General features: G+C 40.8%; 2 protein-coding genes across 2 annotated transcripts in view; one reads left to right on the forward strand and one right to left on the reverse strand.

Annotated features, from left to right (window-relative positions):
* Positions 1-488: 488 nt before the first annotated feature.
* rpl24 (ribosomal protein L24) lies at positions 489-13,182 on the reverse strand. The gene is made up of 6 exons (XM_048540913.2): positions 13,100-13,182; positions 12,896-12,971; positions 5,904-6,014; positions 4,325-4,461; positions 3,849-3,912; positions 489-611 (listed from the first exon to the last, which is right to left on the reverse strand). The coding sequence occupies exons 1-6, from the start codon at positions 13,102-13,104 to the stop codon at positions 531-533; spliced, it is 474 nt and encodes a 157-aa protein (XP_048396870.2). The 5' UTR covers positions 13,105-13,182; the 3' UTR covers positions 489-530.
* cep97 (centrosomal protein 97) overlaps positions 13,182-16,882 on the forward strand; it is a 47,545-nt gene continuing 43,844 nt past the window's right edge. The window contains exon 1 of the mRNA XM_048540911.2: positions 13,182-13,408. Coding sequence (XP_048396868.2) covers positions 13,354-13,408 — 55 coding nt within the window. The 5' untranslated portion in view covers positions 13,182-13,353. The remainder of the gene's footprint in view (positions 13,409-16,882) is intronic.

A 16,882-nucleotide genomic window follows, 5' to 3' on the forward strand; every position in this document is an offset into this window, starting at 1 on the left:
CTATTTCCCCAAAATTAGAAATCTGTTTACCCCATCCTTAAGGTATTCGATGGGAACATTCACGATGCTCCAAAATAAGGGATTCCAAACATTTGCAACACTTAATTTTTCATCATAATCCTAAATGATCAGTACCTGGTCACGTCATTATGCTTATTTTAAATTACTCAACTTCCTGAAACAAGCTCTATCCTAAGAAGTCTCAAGGATGTTGATATTAAGCTGAGACGTAGAGAACGTCAAGATTTCTGCTTTAATCCCCAGTTCTTGATGAGAATTAAATTAGTACTCATTAAGAATTAAAAGACTGCTGGGCTTATTTCTGATTTCTATGCAATGACTTGCAGTGCAAGTACCCATTTGCAAAAGCTCTCAAGACTGCTGCAAGACAAGTCTAATGCAGTGAACACCAAGCAAAGATATTCACAATTTCTACTATTTAACTTTAAATCTGACTTTTGTATGAATTGATGAGGCATGGAAATCAGTGAATCTTATTCAGATTTTATTATACAGATACAATTAGGTAGCTAGCGTTTTCCACCAACACGTGGTGCCTGAGACTTCACTGGCTTAGCAAACTTCTGTTTGGGTGCTGCCTTTTGAGTAGCCTAGAAATATAAAAACATGAAATGAAAATTATGCAAGATTATTAAAATGTACACCATTTACAAAATTATAAATCATTTACAGCACAGACATTGGTCATTTAGCTGCAACCAATCTATCCTCTACACAAGCCAATTCTTCCATCCTTCATCTAACTGGCTTCTTTTGCCCCACTCCATGTAGCCTTCCTTTAAATGCATCCATGTTGTTTACTTCAACCACCCCTTATGGCAGAGTATCACATTCTCACCACTATTAAAGAAGCATTTCCAGAATTCCTTTTTTGAAGTATTACTGATTTTCACTACATTCAGTGAGAAACCAGAGCTGAAAAGATTGAGCCTATCTATCGAAACCTTTGAGTGTCAAGTCCCTTAGCCTTCTCATTCATAAAGAGAAAAAAAATTGTCTTTCCAGATGGAGCTATCTTGACCAATTCTTTTACATTCTTCTTTTTATGATAGAGACCAGAAGCATTTATGATACACCATGATTGATTTAACAAAAAAAGTCTTTACAAGTTTAATATAGCTTCTCCTGTTTTTCAATTTTACCCATTTAGAAATAAGCTTCAGTGCTCCTAGGATGTTACAGGTTGCATCAGCATAAGACAAAGAAACAGGAGAAGGCGGCAACCATCTGGCCTGCTCTGCAATTCAATAAAATTATGCCTGACTTGTTCGTGGAATCAGCTCCACATACCTACCAGCTCACCATACCCCTTAATTCTTTCACTGTTCAAAAATCTGTCTTTTCCTTAAAAGACATTGAACAAAGTAGCCTCAACTGCTTCACTGGGCAGTGAATTCCAGATTCAAACCTTTTGGGTAAACAAGTTCCTCCTCAACTCAGTCCTAAACCTACTCCCCCTTATTTTGAAGCTATGCCTCCTAGTTCTCATGACAAGTTTTGGACCTGTAACCTCAGATCTCCTTTAGCTACACTATTTAGACACTTCAGTCAATGAGATGTGGTGTCCTAATTATTCCTCGCAAAATCAGAATACAACAGGATCATGATCAGACGGGCAACTGGACGAGGAATGGAAAATAGAGTTTAATTTAGATCAATGAGAGGTGCTGCATTTTGGAAAGGCAAATGAGGGCAGGACTCACACACTTAAGGGTAAAGTCCTGGGGAGTGTTGCTGAACAAAGAAACCTTAGAGCGCAGGTTAATGGTTCCTTGAAAGTGGAGTCCCAAGTTGACAGGATAGTGAAGAAGGCATTTTGTATGCTTGCCTTTATTGGTCAGTGCATTGAGTGCAGGAGTTGGGAGGTCATGTTGTAGCTGTACAGGACATTGGTTAGGCCACTTTTAGGATACTGTATGCAATTCTGGTCACCCACCTACAGGAAGGAGGTTGTGAAAAGGTTCAGAAAAGATTTATAAAGATGTTGCCAGGGTGGGAAGGTTTGAGCTATACGGAAAGGCTGGATAGGCTGGGGCTATTTTCCTGCAGTGTCAGAGGCAGATGGGTAATGTTACAGGTTTATAAAATCATGACAGGCATAGATAGGGTAAATCAACATGGTCTGTCCTCCAGGGTGTGGGGGTGCGAAAAAACAAAGTCCAAAACTAGGCAGCACAGATTAAGGCAATTCACACAGAGGGTGGTGCATGTATGAAATGAGCTGCCAGAAGTGGAGGAGGCTGGTACAATTACAACACTTAAAAGACATCTGGATGACCATATGCATAGGACGGGTTTAGAACTGACATGGGCCAAATGCTGGTAAGTGGGATTAGATTTATTTAGGCTAGTCAGCAGGGACGAGTGGGACCAAAGGGTCCGTTTGTGCACTGTACATGACTGACAGTAAAATGCTCTGCAATACATGTACATTGAAGTTTGTTTTCCAAGTACACGTATGCCTTTCTAGATTTTATCCTAATTGTCCTCTATATTCACATGCCTCCTCTTTACAATCAACTGAAAACACTACAATTGTACTTCTGATCCCAGAGGTGAAATTTAGTTAAACGGTGTGAAGCAATTCTTACAGAACACCACATCTCTATGATTAACCATTTTTAACCCTGACCATTCCTTTTACTTTGGTCGCCAGTTTAACTTGCCAAAGTTAATGCAATGCATGAATGGTCTACGCCTGAAATGTCAGCTTTCCTGCTTGGCCTGCTGTGTTCATCCTGCTCCACAACTTGTTATCTTGGATTCTCCAGCATCTGCAGTTCCTATTATCTGATACACAGTACTGGCTGCTTTGTCATGGATAGTGTCAAGTTTACTGTCATTTAAATGATTAGATTAGATTCCCTACAATGTGGAAACAGGCCCCTCGGCCCAACAAGTCCACAACGCCCCTTGAAGCATCCCACCCAGACCCATCCCCCTATAACCAACACACCCCTGAACACTACAGGCAATTTAGCATGGCCAAACCACCTAGCCTGCACATCTTTGGACTGTGGGAGGAAACCCGAGCACCCGGAGGAAACCCACGCAGACACGGGGAGAATGTGCAAACTCCACACAGACAGTCGCCCGAGGCAGGAATCAAATCCGGGTCCCTGGCGCTGGTGAGGCTGCAGTGCTATGTATATAACAAACCCGTTTTGCAGAGGTGAGCTATCCCTCATGATCAGGGGTGTAACCTACCCAGCAATACTGTGTTGAAAGCTTCTCAAAGTTCAAAAACAGACTATTGCATTACCCCTATCTACCTATTACTTCAGTCACTTTTCTATCCCTGCCATTAAGCTAATTTGTCTAACTTCCAGGATTTATAATGCATTTATAAAAATGGAGACCAAATATTATGACAAATTGGCTTGGTTCGAATGATTAGGAAGATAAACACCTTAAAATGTCTACAATTTTTAACTGCAGTTCTGGGTTGGAAATTCTTCCAAGGTTTGGTGCAAACTCAAATGGGACAAATGTCTGCACTGTAGAGACTATGATTCTACTTAGACCTTCATAATAAATATAAAGATTGTTTATAAGTGTAACTGCAGGATTACCAGATATGAATGTCAACACCTAATCACTAGTTGCTCTTTCTATCTTTTTAAATTTAAAATTTGTGCACATAATTGTTTGTCCTGGAAAAAAGGCCAAGACATCACTGACAAGTTCACACTTGAGCTAGTAAATATATTTTATAGGCATCACAGTTTAAATTCATATTTATTACTGTTTAGTTTGAACGTCTTTAAGAAAGAATGAACTTCCAATAACTAAAACACTAACTTAAAGAATTGCACCAGTTTCATTACCTTAGTTGTAGCTGCACTAACTTTCTTTGTTGCAGCTTTGGCCTTCTTAGCCTCTTTGGCAGCCCTGTGGATTAAAAAAAGTTACATAACTTTACCCCTACTATTAGTATTGGAAGAACTCTGGATCCCAGACAAAACATAAATCTAAGTAAAAACACCAGTTATGTTATGATATGATGAAGCAACTGGATATTTTAAGGAAAAACACATACGCTGGAAAAAAATCTCTAAGTATTTGTATTATAGTGCATGCAACTAGTAACTTACAAACAGGAAACTCTAATAGATGAGCAAAGGAGGAAGAATCATTCTGCTGAAAAAGCCACTGAACTGAAACGTGAGCTTTGTTTCTTCCCACAGAAGCTGCCTGGCCTCTTGGGTTTTTCCAGCACTTTGTTCACATTCAAGAGTTCTAGCATCTGCAGTATTTTATAACAGAAAAACAACTTTACATTTCAAACATAATTATTTCTCACCTGATTGCTTGCTCACGTTGAGCCTTGCGCACCTCAGGCTTCTGATTCCTCTTAGCCATAATCTCAGCAAGAGAGGCACCAGTGATAGCTCGTTGGAACTTCACTGCACGACGGGAGCGCTTTTTCTGAATTTCTTCCTGGTAATGAAAAAGTGATTTTTTTAAAAAACAATTCGAATAAAAAGCAAACTTTTGTTCAGATCAAATGACTGTAAAAACACACTTCCAAGACCACAAGATTTTAGTCAAGGTATTAGATGATTATGTTCCACGCACTGCAATGCCATTACTCCAGTTTCAAAATTAGTCCGAGTACCCACCTAAAACAATTTGAGATGCAAATACCCAGGGATATAAGGCAAGTATGATTTGAGGAAATAATCTGGTGGATGAATACCTCTTTGAAAGGGAACACCATGGCAAAATGTCAGTTCAAAAGTATGTTAAACAAGGTTGCTGATTCTTTTAATCTTGGGAAAATATTAGTAAGGCAATACCACAGATGTAATCCAAAAGGTGTTACAATTTCCCACATGTTTGTTAACTTCATTTTGTCAGCAACTCCTCTTTGGAAACGTTTCAAATAAAAAAAGGTAGGCCTGAGTAATTAGAGAGCCAAACTGAAGTAATATCAACATGTTTAAGAATGACTTTTCACGTCAACCCATTTCAGAATATTCACAAAATGCTAACTTGAGATGAAAATTATCAGGCTCAAATGCTCTTATAATCCCTCAAGACGAGGAAAGAAACTTTTCTCTGCCATCAACGTACACCAAGTACATGCAATTGATCTGAAATGCTTATCAGGAGACATCAAACTTTCTCCTGAAGGATACAGATTCATTACATATACATTTCTACAGCATTATGAATTACTGGATTACAGGAATAGTCACAGCAGGTCCTTACAAACTATGCAACATACAAAAAAAAGCCATCAGTATGAAAGAGTTTTATTCAAATGCACCCAGAGACAGTACTGTTACAGAATAAAATCTAAAGATCATAATCCAGTAGTTATTTTAAAGGCAAAAGTTTGGAAACATGCAATCTTTCAGGTGAAGCTTAAAAACTGATGAGTATATTCCAAATTCTAAGCTTTGACCAAGATAACGAAGCTCAATGACGCAATGGCACTTCGGAGAATGTCCTTTTTAAAAAAATTCATTCATGGAATGAAGGAACTGTTGGGTCTATCAGCATTTATTATCTGTACATTAGTCACACGTATGCCAGACTAGTTAAGGATGGCACTTTCTTTCCCTAAAGCACATTAGTGAACCAGATGGGCTTTTCCAACAATCAGCAATTTGGAATTCAAATTCCACCATTTGCCACGATGAAATTCAAACCCAGGTTCCTAGAATATTACCTGCGTTTTTGGATTAAGAGACAAGCAATAATACCATAAGGCTATTACCTTGCCTCCTTGTTGCTTTAAAGCAGCACAGTTCCACCTAGCCAACAGAATAATACTTACTACAAGTACAACACTGCTGATAACCCCTGACAACCTATGTATTTCACATGCACAAACTTCTCTCCTTTTTAATACAGAATGTGTAATTCTCACTTACAGACTGTCCCTTTTTGTGCTTGCGCCTGTACAAGACAGTCCAGTTGATCTGTCGAGGGTTTCTCTTGGACAGAAATGCTGACTCACATTTTGAATTCAGAAACTGGAAAACCTACAAAACAACAAAAACAAAAAAATCAGTAACACATTAGACCTTACCTAGGATCAGCAACAGCGCTAGCGGCCTTTTTAAATACGAGAAGTTGAAATAACTCAAATCTTAAAATACATTGCACTGTAACTCAAGTTACTTGGGACAGATGTATTGGAGCCTCAAATTTACAAATTGTTAATCAATCTTTCCTCCTCTTAAATTCACAATTTTTGCCAGGATCAATTTTACAAGTCTGAGCAATCCATTCTGTGCAGGTGTCTGAAAATCAGTGACAGCAATACAACTTTTTCACACCAGATATTGATAGTCAATTCAGCCAACCTCTCCACCACTTCAATGGATGATGTCTGGCTATAGTAATTGGAAAATGGTGCACAAGGAATAGCAAAAAAATGGGAGTACTTGGAGGAATGTAACAACTGTCCATTTCTGTCTGACAAAAATGGAATGGAAAAGGCAGAGGCCTGACCTAATACAGGAAAATTAGGGATGGTATTAGATCCAAGGAACAGCCATATTAATTGGCCAAAATAAGCAATGGACCCAACAACTTGGAGCAGTATAGATTTCAGCAAAGGATGACAAAAGGATTAAAGAGGAGGGAAGAAAATAGAGGATGAGTGTAAGCTTAGAGGAATGTACAAACCGATAAGTTTTAAAGGATATGTGACAAGAAAAAGTTTATAGTCAGTAACAGGGCAAGTCATAATGGGGAATAAAGAGAGGGTAGATCAGTTAAATACATATTTTAATTCTGTCTTCACAATGTACTAGAAACAACAGGGAACTCAGGGTCTAGTGACCTGGAGGAACTGAAAGAAACCAGTCTTAGTACAGAAATGATGTTGGGAATATCTAAAGGACTAAAGGCTGATAATTCCACAGAGCATGGTAATCTACACCTCAGAATACTTCAGGAAGTGGTTCTAGAAACTGTGGATACATTATAGTGGTTGCACTGACGATCATCGTTCAAGATTCTAGAGACTCTGGAACAGTTCCCATTGATTGGAGGGTAGTAAGCATAACCCCATTATTTTAAAAAAAAGGGGCCAGAGAGAAAATAGGGAATTACAGAACAGTTGACCCAACATCAGTAGCAAGGAAAATTTTAGAGTCCACCTTAAAAGATTTATTAGCAAAGCTTTCAGAAAAGGGATAGAATCGGGTAAAGCATGGATTTACAAAAGGGAAATCATGCTCAACAAATATGCTAGAATTTTTTCAGAATACATCAAGGCCAAAAGGGTCACTCAGGAAAAGCAGAGCCCCTTAAAGATCAACAAGGCCGTCTATGTGTGGAACCGGAGATGGAGGAGATATTAAATGAAAATTTCAATGTCAATATTTACTATGGAGAAGGATATGGAAACTAGAGAACTTTGAGAAATAAACAGTGATATCTTAAAGTGTCCACATCAGAGAGGTGGTGGTGCTGGATATCTTTAAGCACATAAAGGTGGATAAATCCCTGGGATGTGATCACGTGTATCCCAGAACTTTGCAGGAAGCAATCACTAGGCCCCCTGCTGAGATATCTATCATTAGTAGCCTAAGGGTGGGGTGGGTGGGGTGTGGAAAGAGGAGAGGTAAGACCGGAGGGTGGCTCGCCAACTAGAGAGCAGTGGGCCTGACTTCAGTGATGGCTAAGTTCTTGGAGGGGATTCTGATGGACAGGAAACTTCATTGTGTTTTTCTGAAGTGACAAAGAGAACTGAAGAAGGCAGGGAGGTGGTAATTTACTATATCAATTTTAGCAAAGTGTTTGACAAAGTTCCGCATGGTAGACTGGTTAGCAAAGTTAGCTCACAAGGAGAGCTAGTCATTTGGATACGAGCACGGATGGGGTGAATAACCAAAGTCTCTCCTACCCACTTAGTCTATCACCATTCAGATGATAAAGGGGAAGGGGCAACAAGACCTGGGTTGTATATCAGTCACTGAAAGCAAGCAGTGAAGATAGCTGATGGTATGCTGGCCTTCATAATGACAGGGGAGGTCACTTCTGGAGTACATGTGCAGTTTTGGTCTCCTTCTGGGAGGGTGGATGTTCTAGCTTTGGAGAAGTACAGCAGAGGTTTACCAAATGATTTGTGGGATGGCAGGACTGATGAATGGAGAGAGACGGGGTCCATTACATCTACGTTCACTGACAAGATATATACAGGAAGGATGTTCCCAATGAACAGAGTCCAGAACCAGGGATGCCAGTCTAAGGTTAGAGGGCAAGAAATTTAGGACTGATCTGTGAAAAAAAATTCTTCATCCAAGAAGTGTTGAGCCTGTGGGCTTCTCTGGCACAAAAACAATGGCTTTATGCTTAGGAAATTGTGTCTCACTGAGTGGATTGATTTTTTTGAAGTAACAAAGAGGATTGATGAGGGCACAGCACTGGATATGATCTATATGGACGTCAGTAAGGCTTTCGAAAAGTTCCGCATGGTACACCAATCAACAAAGTTAGATCACATGGAATAGAAAGAGAACTAGCTTTTTGGATATAGAACTGACTCAAAAAAGGTAGAAGACAGGCTGGTGGTGGTAGTGGAAGGTTGCATTTCAGACTGGAGGCCTGTGACCAGCAGCGTGCCACAAAGATCGCTGAAGCGGGTACTGCTTTTTGTCTATAAGTGATTTGGATGTGAACAAAGGAGGTATGGTTAGTAAGCTTGCTGAGGACACCAAAAATTGGGGCAGTAGCAAACAGTGAAAAAGGTTCCATCAAAGTACAATGGGATCTTGATTAGATGGGCTAATGGGCTGAGGAGTGGCAGATGGAGTTTAGTCCCAGGTAGATAGGATAGTAAATGCATTTGGTATGCTTGCCCTTATTGGTCAGTGCATTGAGTAAAGGATTTGGGAAGTCATGTTGCAGCTGTACAGGACATTGGCATGGCCACTTTTGGTATAATGTGCGCAATTCTGGTCTGCTTGCCATAGAATGGATGTGGCAAATCTTGAAAGGGTTCAGAAAAGTTTTAAGAATATTACCAGGGTTTGAGGGTTTCAGCTATTGTAGGAAGCTGAATAGGTTGGGGCTATTTTCCTTGGACCATCAGAGACTGAGGGTTTATAAAATCATGAGGGGCACGGATAAAGTAAATAGGTAAGGTCTTTTTCCCAGGGTGGGGGAGTTCAAAAATAGAAGGCATAGGTTTAAGGTGAGGGGAAAGATTTGAAAGAGATCAAAAGGGGCAACTTTTTCTTGGTAGTGCATACATGGAATGAGGAAGTGGTGGAGGCTGGTACGATTATACCATTTAAAAAGGCATTTGGAGGGGTATATGAATAGGAAGGGTTAGAGGGATACGGGCCAAAATCTGGCAAATGGGACTAGATTTAGATTGGATATAATATGGTTGATATGGACAAGTTAGATCAAAGGGACTCTGTCCATGCTGTACATCTCTAAGACTATTTTCAAGAAGATGTTTGAGACAGTTCTTGTGGCTAAGGGAATCAAAGGGAATGGGAAGAAAGTAGGAACAGAGTACTGAAGGATGCTGAACTGTGGTCATAACAAATGAAGGCGCAAGCCGAGAAGCCAAAGAGTCTGAGATAGTAGGAACTGCCGATGCTGGAGAATCCGAGACAACACTGTATAGAGCTAGACGAACACAGCAGGACAAGCAGCATCAGAGGAGCAGGAAAGCTGATCTTTCGGATCGAGACCCTTCTTCAGAAATGGGGGAGGGGGTTCTGAAATAAATAGGGAGAGAGGGGGGTAGGCAAATAGAAGATGAATGAAGGAGAAGATAGGTGGGGAGAAGATAGGTGGAGAGGAGACAGACAGGTCAAACAGGCGGGGTTGGAGCCAATGAAGGTGAATATAGGTCAGGAGTTAGAGATGAGATAGGTTGGTCCAGGGAGGGTGGACAGGTCAAGGTGGTGGGATGAGGTTGGGGCTTGAGGTGGGAGGAAATGGTTAGGGAGACGGGAACTAGCTAGGCTGGTTTTGGGTTGCGGTAGGGGGAAGAGAAGATTTTGAAGCTTGTGAAGTCCACATTGATACCCTTAGGCTGCAGGGTTCACAAGCAAATGAGATGTTGCTCCTGCAACCTTCGGGTGGCGTCATTGTGGCAATGCTGGAAGTCCAGGATGGACATGTCATCCAAGGGGCGGGAGGGGGAGTTGAAATGGTTCATGACTGGCAGGTGCAGTTGTTTGTTGTGAACTGAGCATAGATGTTCCACAAAGCTGTCTCCAAGCCTCCGCTTGGCTTCCCCGATGTAGAGGAGGCCACATCGGGAACAGTGGATACAGTATACCACATTAGCAAACGTGCAGGTGAACATCTGTTTGATGTGGACGGTCTTCGTAGGGCCTGGGATGGGGGTGAGGTATAGGGACAGGTGTAGCACGTGCTTCGGGTTGCAGGTAAAAGTGCTGGGGGTGGTGGGACCGGAGGGGAGTGTGGAGCGGACAAGGGATTCACGGAGAGACTGGTCCCTCTGGAAAGCAGGGAAGGGTGGGGAGGGAAAAATGTCAATGGTAGTGGGGTCAGATTGCAGATGGCTGAAGAGTCGGAGGATGATGCGTTGGATCTGGAAGTTGGTGGGGTGGTATGCGAGGACGAGGGAGATTCTATTTTGGTTGTTATTGCAGGGAGGGAGTGAGAGGGATGAGTTGTGGGAAATGCAGGAGACACAGTCGAGGGCATTTTCAACCACTGTGGAGGGGAAGTTGTCCTTTTTTTTCCCCCAAGAACCACATCTGGTATGTCCAGGTGTGGAATGCTTCATTACAGGAACAGATGCGGCAGAGGCGAAGGAATTGGGAATAGGGGATGATCTTTTTGCAGGAAGGTGGGTGAGAGGAGTGTATTCTAGGTAGTTGTGGGAGTCAGTAGGTGTGACAAGGTTTTTCAGCAGAAAACTGCTCAATGTCCAAACATGAGTAGTATTCATCGATGTGTGGGTGGAGCCAAAGAGTCTTCCTGGTTCATATTTTCTGTTTCTATGCCTGGTAAAATATTTCACTTTCTAGCCTGGATATTGTCATCAGTTGTCCAAGTTAAGAGCACAGAACTGAAACGAAAATGTCAGTCATTACAGAACACGTTCCATTTTCACCTCAAGACAGCATATTATGATTTTTTAACCCCACCCAATGACCTGAACACAGGTCAAGAGTGACAGACTCTTTCAAGTACTGTTTCATCTTTCAAATGAAATCCTATACTTCATGGACCTGATTGTTCAAAACATTGCCAAATCTCAAAACACCATTTATCCATCATTTCTACGCAACACCTATTTTAAAAAAGTGTGCTCACTTTTCTATTCAACTCCTTCCATACCTCAACAATTACCTCCAACTCTACAAGAGATTTGCAACAAAATATATACTGGTCAAGTGCCCCTCTATCCTTATTCAATTGCCTCAGCTGAATGCTCTGGTATTAACTCACTAAGCACCCCCATTCAATTTATTCGCCTTTCCTTTAAAGAGGCTCCTTAAATTCTACATTTGGCTAAACTTTCAGTCATCTGCCAAAGAGACATGGCTATAATTTTTATAATGCTCCTATGGGATGTTTTCAATACTTTCACTGTGCTATAAATACAAGTTGTTCATTGGTGTCAGACGTTCCAGCATTACATAACAGTGGTCGCAAAATTGCCTGAAACATTCTAATGTAGTGAAAGTGCAAGTCTTCAAAACTAGGATCTTTCACAAAAGTAAAACAAAGAAATACCGATGACGTAGGTCTGAAACAAAAACAAATTGCTGCTGAAAGACAGCATATCTGGCAACATCTGTGATAAGAAAGCAGAGTTAATATTTTGAGTCTAGTTATGATGAGAAGTCACTGGACTTGAAACGTAAACTCCATTTTCTTCCCAGAGTTTCACTAGCAATTTCTGGTTTTGTCTAGGATTTTCCACTCTACCACAGCTTTGTACTAGTATAGCTGATGTCTTTAATTGGCAAGTAACAAGATCCTTTACTCTCTACCAATACAAACAGAATCTCCATCAAACATAGCAAAAGGTCCTGACAGACTAAATCAACAACTAACTGTTCTTAGAAAGATGTTCTTAGAAAGATATTCTCAGTCAACCTAGGTTTAAACTAAGTTATCTAGAAATCTTATGTCCCTTATTTGACACTTAAATAAAAAACAAAACATTAACATAACTTTGCAATTATGTTTAGCACCTTAATTTCATGAAGGTTTCAACTATTCCCATGCAAGCACAGGACGTGACAGATCGTGTTAAAACACATCCATACAGTCCCAAACTGAGATTTGCAACTTTTAAAAAAATAAATAAGTTGTTTAGATAATTTGCCATATTCATTAAGCTAGAAGCTGAATAGTGAACTCAAACTTCACTTTAAAGGAAGTCTAACGATCTACTACTGCACAAAATTGTACTGCATCAGTACGAAAATAGGCTCAATTGGTCTACACGCTACTTGATTTAAAAATTTTAAAAAGGCTGAATATTACTATCGAAAAGAAACAAGTGAAAAGTCTTGGCAAGATCGAGCTGTACAGATTCTTAACAAACAGATCTACGAAAGGATTCAGCGTTAGTAGCAACTACCGATGCTGGAGAATCTGAGATAACAAGGTGTAGAGCCGATGTACACCGCAGGGCAAGCAGTCCAGACCCGAAAACGTCAGCTTTCCTGCTCCTCCGATGCTGCTAGGCCTCCTGTATTCAGCCAGTTCTACACCTTGTTATTTCTACAAAAGGATATTGGCCTGGTCAATTCACGTTTCGACTCAATGAATCCCAAGATACGCGATTTCAGTGCACATATTCAACACATTAACACACGGTGCCCTATTTGATCTGCGTGAACTAACGTATTTAAGAGCCAGTTCGAGCAGCACTGCACCACTTCAGAATTTTCCTTGCGTTTACCTTCCCATCAATCCTGGCGTAGCGCTTCCCATGACCCGGGTATATCTTATACCCACTGAAACTGCACAGTTCGACCCTGAGGAAACAAATAACCAGTCATCACGGTCGCTTATATTAAGGAACTTCATAACTTAACCGCGGATAGAATGACTTTACAGGCAAAAACAGCGGATGAAAGAGGATTAAATTAGCGATTAGACTCACTTCATGACGACAGTTAAGATGGCGCGAGAGAAAAGGAGGATTGTGGGTAAAGCCCTCGCGTTTCCGGAGGGGAGGAGTGGGAAGAAATATAAAACAAATCGCGGCTGCAAAATTAAAACGTATATGTTTGGAGGAAACAGTTTAAACGAATTTGATTGTTTCTCGAAAAAAGGGTGGCGTGTTATTGAGCCCTCACGGAAGCCAATCAGCGAGCGGAGTGGTTGCTTGGCGTTAAGCACGCGGGAAGTTGCTGCATGATGGCGGTTCAGGGCGGAGAGGTTCCTGACATGATGGTTAATACAGATGAGAGTAAGTGCTTGATTGTGATTCTGAGCATCGTATTTGAACCGTCCGATTGTACTGACACGTCGCTGTTTTATTTCCCTTGGGACATACCACTGCTGAAGTCTGGACGGAGGTTGTAGTTGATCACTGATCACTGTAAAGGTGCGGGCGGTGGTCAGAGACTTGTAGCTACAATTCCAACAGACGGCAAGTGTACTCCTTCCCCAAAATGTTCTAACTTTTTATAAGCCTTCTCTTTTCCCCTAATGACACGCGATTCTACCATTTTCTTTTATATTTATTGCCTAGTAACTTAATGTGGATAGGATGCACAAAATAGAAACCGATTATTTGGCCCAACTAACCTATGCTATTATACTTCCCTGCAGCCTTTTCCTAAGCATTCCCACCTAATCTATCGGAAGACCCCTCTGTTACCATTTCTTTATTTATCTAGCCTTCCTCTAGAACGTATGGTGGTCTGCATATGGATATACATCTATTCTTTTAAATCACCCTTGTAGAAATGACTTCCACATTCTCAGACAATCTTTAGTAAGGATTTTTTTTCTACTGATTTCACTTATCAGTTATGCATTTGACGTAGGCTGTAGTTTTTTAGTTACCTGCAAGTGGAACTGTTCTGTGTTCACTTTGTCAAAATCTTTAATTTTAAAGACCTCAATTTCTTCAACCCTCAGCCTCTTTTCAGAAGGAAAAAAAATCCAGCCTACAGATAGTATAGCCTCCTGTATCTGCTAACATCTTCCGAACCCATTTTGCATTTTGTCTCCTGCCTTGCTGTCATTTTGTAATGTACTAGAATTTGATGTGCTTCAGCTGTGAAGTTACAAATTTTGATAGATGGTTAGTGTAACTTTTTCTTTCAATTCTGCCCCTCTTAAAAAAGTACTCCACTTACCTAGATTTAATGACCACCTTAGTGTCTATCACTATTTTTTGTATGGCCAAATTATTTTGCCCCTTTGCTCTAATTAGATGCTTCTTTTCCAAGTAAAATGCATTTCCTTATTTTTCTTTCTGAAATACAATACCTCATCTGGAGTTTAGAAGAATGAGATCTAGTTAAGGCATGTAAGATGCCTTAGGACATTGACAAAGTATACATAAAAAGGATATCCCCTCGTGTGGGGCAATCTAGAATAAGAGATTGTTGTTTTACAATAAGGAGAAACAAATGAGGTGAAATTGCTTCCCTCTAAGGATCATAAGTTTGAGGAATTCAGTACTCCAGAGTGCAGTGGATGCTGGAACATTGAATAAATTTAAGGAAAACTTTAATTAGTGATGGGTTGAAGGATTATGGAGAGTGGTCAGGAAAGTGGAATTGAGCCTGAGATGAGATCAGCCATGATCATACCAAATGGCCCACTCCTCCTTGTTCTTATGCTCTTGTGTGTTTTTATTGGTGATGAACTTCATTTGCCAATTAAATTTAAAATCTTGTAACTTGTTGCAATTTGAGAAAGAACTTGAATTTGTATAGTGTCTTTCATAACCTCAGCACAGCCCAAAACATCTTCCTGCTAATTAAATACTTATTTTACTATAGTTCCTGCTGCAAAATAAGAAATGCAGGGTGGCCAATGTGGTACTGCAATCTCTTTCTAATGGAAACCTGCTGATCAGAAATTTGGTTTAATCGTTAAACTTGAATATGACACAAACAAACCAGTCAGACAGTATCTATACTGAAAGGCCATCTAAACAAATTTCTATCTATTCATTAACACTGCACAGAAGAGCATTAATTGGATTTAGAGCATCCACTCTGAAAGATGGCACTTCTGTGCAGTACAGACGGAGTGGTGTACTGTCCGGAGTGTCAGCACAGTTTATCTACACTCTCACTGAGCAAAATGGGAACCCTCAAACCTCTAACTTAGACAAGGTGTTTCCATTGAGTATTGTTTCTATTGCTTCCTTGGGTGACAAAGGTGACGTTTAAGTGAGAGGAATATAGTAATTGGGAGCAAGCTTATATAGCAGAAAGTGCCGGATCTGCTGTGCAGTACAATTGTGGTTGATCTTTGGTCGTAGTATTTTCTTGCAAGACTCCTATCTCCCTTGATGATCAAAGAGATCAAAAATTTGTCTATCTCAGCCTTTAATTATGTTCAATAATAGAGTATCCACAACTCATTGTGTAGAAAATTCCAATAATTTACTGTCTTTTGAGTGAAGAAATTTCTCTTCATCTCAGTCCTAAATGATTGTCCCATTGTCCTGAAACTGTGATCCCATCTTCCTAGATTCTCCAGACAGGAGAAATAAGCGTGTTCCGACGCTGTCAACTCCATCAAAATCTTGAATTTTTTTTGAGATTTACCTCACTTTTTTTTCCCCTAAACTCTGGAGAATATTACACCAGTTTACTCAGTCCCTCATCAAAGGATAGCCTTATCATCCCAGGACCCTTTGAGTACTGCCTCCAATGCAAGGATATCATTCTTTAAATACAGAGACCAGAACTGCACAAAGTATTACAGGTATGATTTCACTAAACTCCTATCCAAAAACTGGAAATAATTAGGTAAATGAGACAATTGGGTTGAAAGAAGTCTTCAAAGAAATCAATTAGTTTACAGGATGACTTGGTTCCAGAAACCCTGGAGATACTGGATTGAAAAATGTTCGTATACATAAATGTAATAATCTAGGCATAAACTGGTCTCATTTGGAATTACACCAACTGGATTTTCCTGGATTAGTACAGCTTTGTCAATATCCAAGAAGCTCACCTGATCAAGCAGGCAGCTTGATCGGAGTTCTGTCTACCACTGTAAATATTCACTACTTTGACTACCAACACACAATGCATAACAGTTTGCATCATCCACAAGATGCATTTGGGCAACTTATAAGGTTCTTTCAACAGCATGTTATAAACCATACCACTAGATGGAAGATAATAAAATGTGAGGCTGGATGAACACAGCAGGCCAAGCAGCATCTCAGGAGCACAAAAGCTGACGTTTCGGGCCTGGACCCTTCATCAGAGAGGGGGATGGGGGGAGGGAACTGGAATAAATAGGGAGAGAGGGGGAGGCGGACCGAAGATGGAGAGTAAAGAAGATAGGTGGAGAGGGTGTAGGTGGGGAGGTAGGGAGGGGATAGGTCAGTCCAGGGAAGACGGACAGGTCAAGGAGGTGGGATGAGGTTAGTAGGTAGCTGGGGGTGCGGCTTGGGGTGGGAGGAAGGGATGGGTGAGAGGAAGAACCGGTTAGGGAGGCAGAGACAGGTTGGACTGGTTTTGGGATGCAGTGGGTGGGGGGGAAGGGCTGGGCTGGTTGTGTGGTGCAGTGGGGGTAGATGGCAGCAGATGCATAGAAATGCCATCGCTTGCAATTTCCCCTCCAAACCATGCTACATCATAACTTGAAAAACTATATTGTCAGTCCCTCACTGGTGGAGAATCAAAATCCTGGAATTACCTTCCTAATACTAAAGTTATACACCGCTGATGGGCTACAGTAA

This window comes from Stegostoma tigrinum, chromosome 12, assembly GCF_030684315.1.
Source record: "Stegostoma tigrinum isolate sSteTig4 chromosome 12, sSteTig4.hap1, whole genome shotgun sequence".
Classification (NCBI taxonomy): domain Eukaryota; kingdom Metazoa; phylum Chordata; class Chondrichthyes; order Orectolobiformes; family Stegostomatidae; genus Stegostoma; species Stegostoma tigrinum.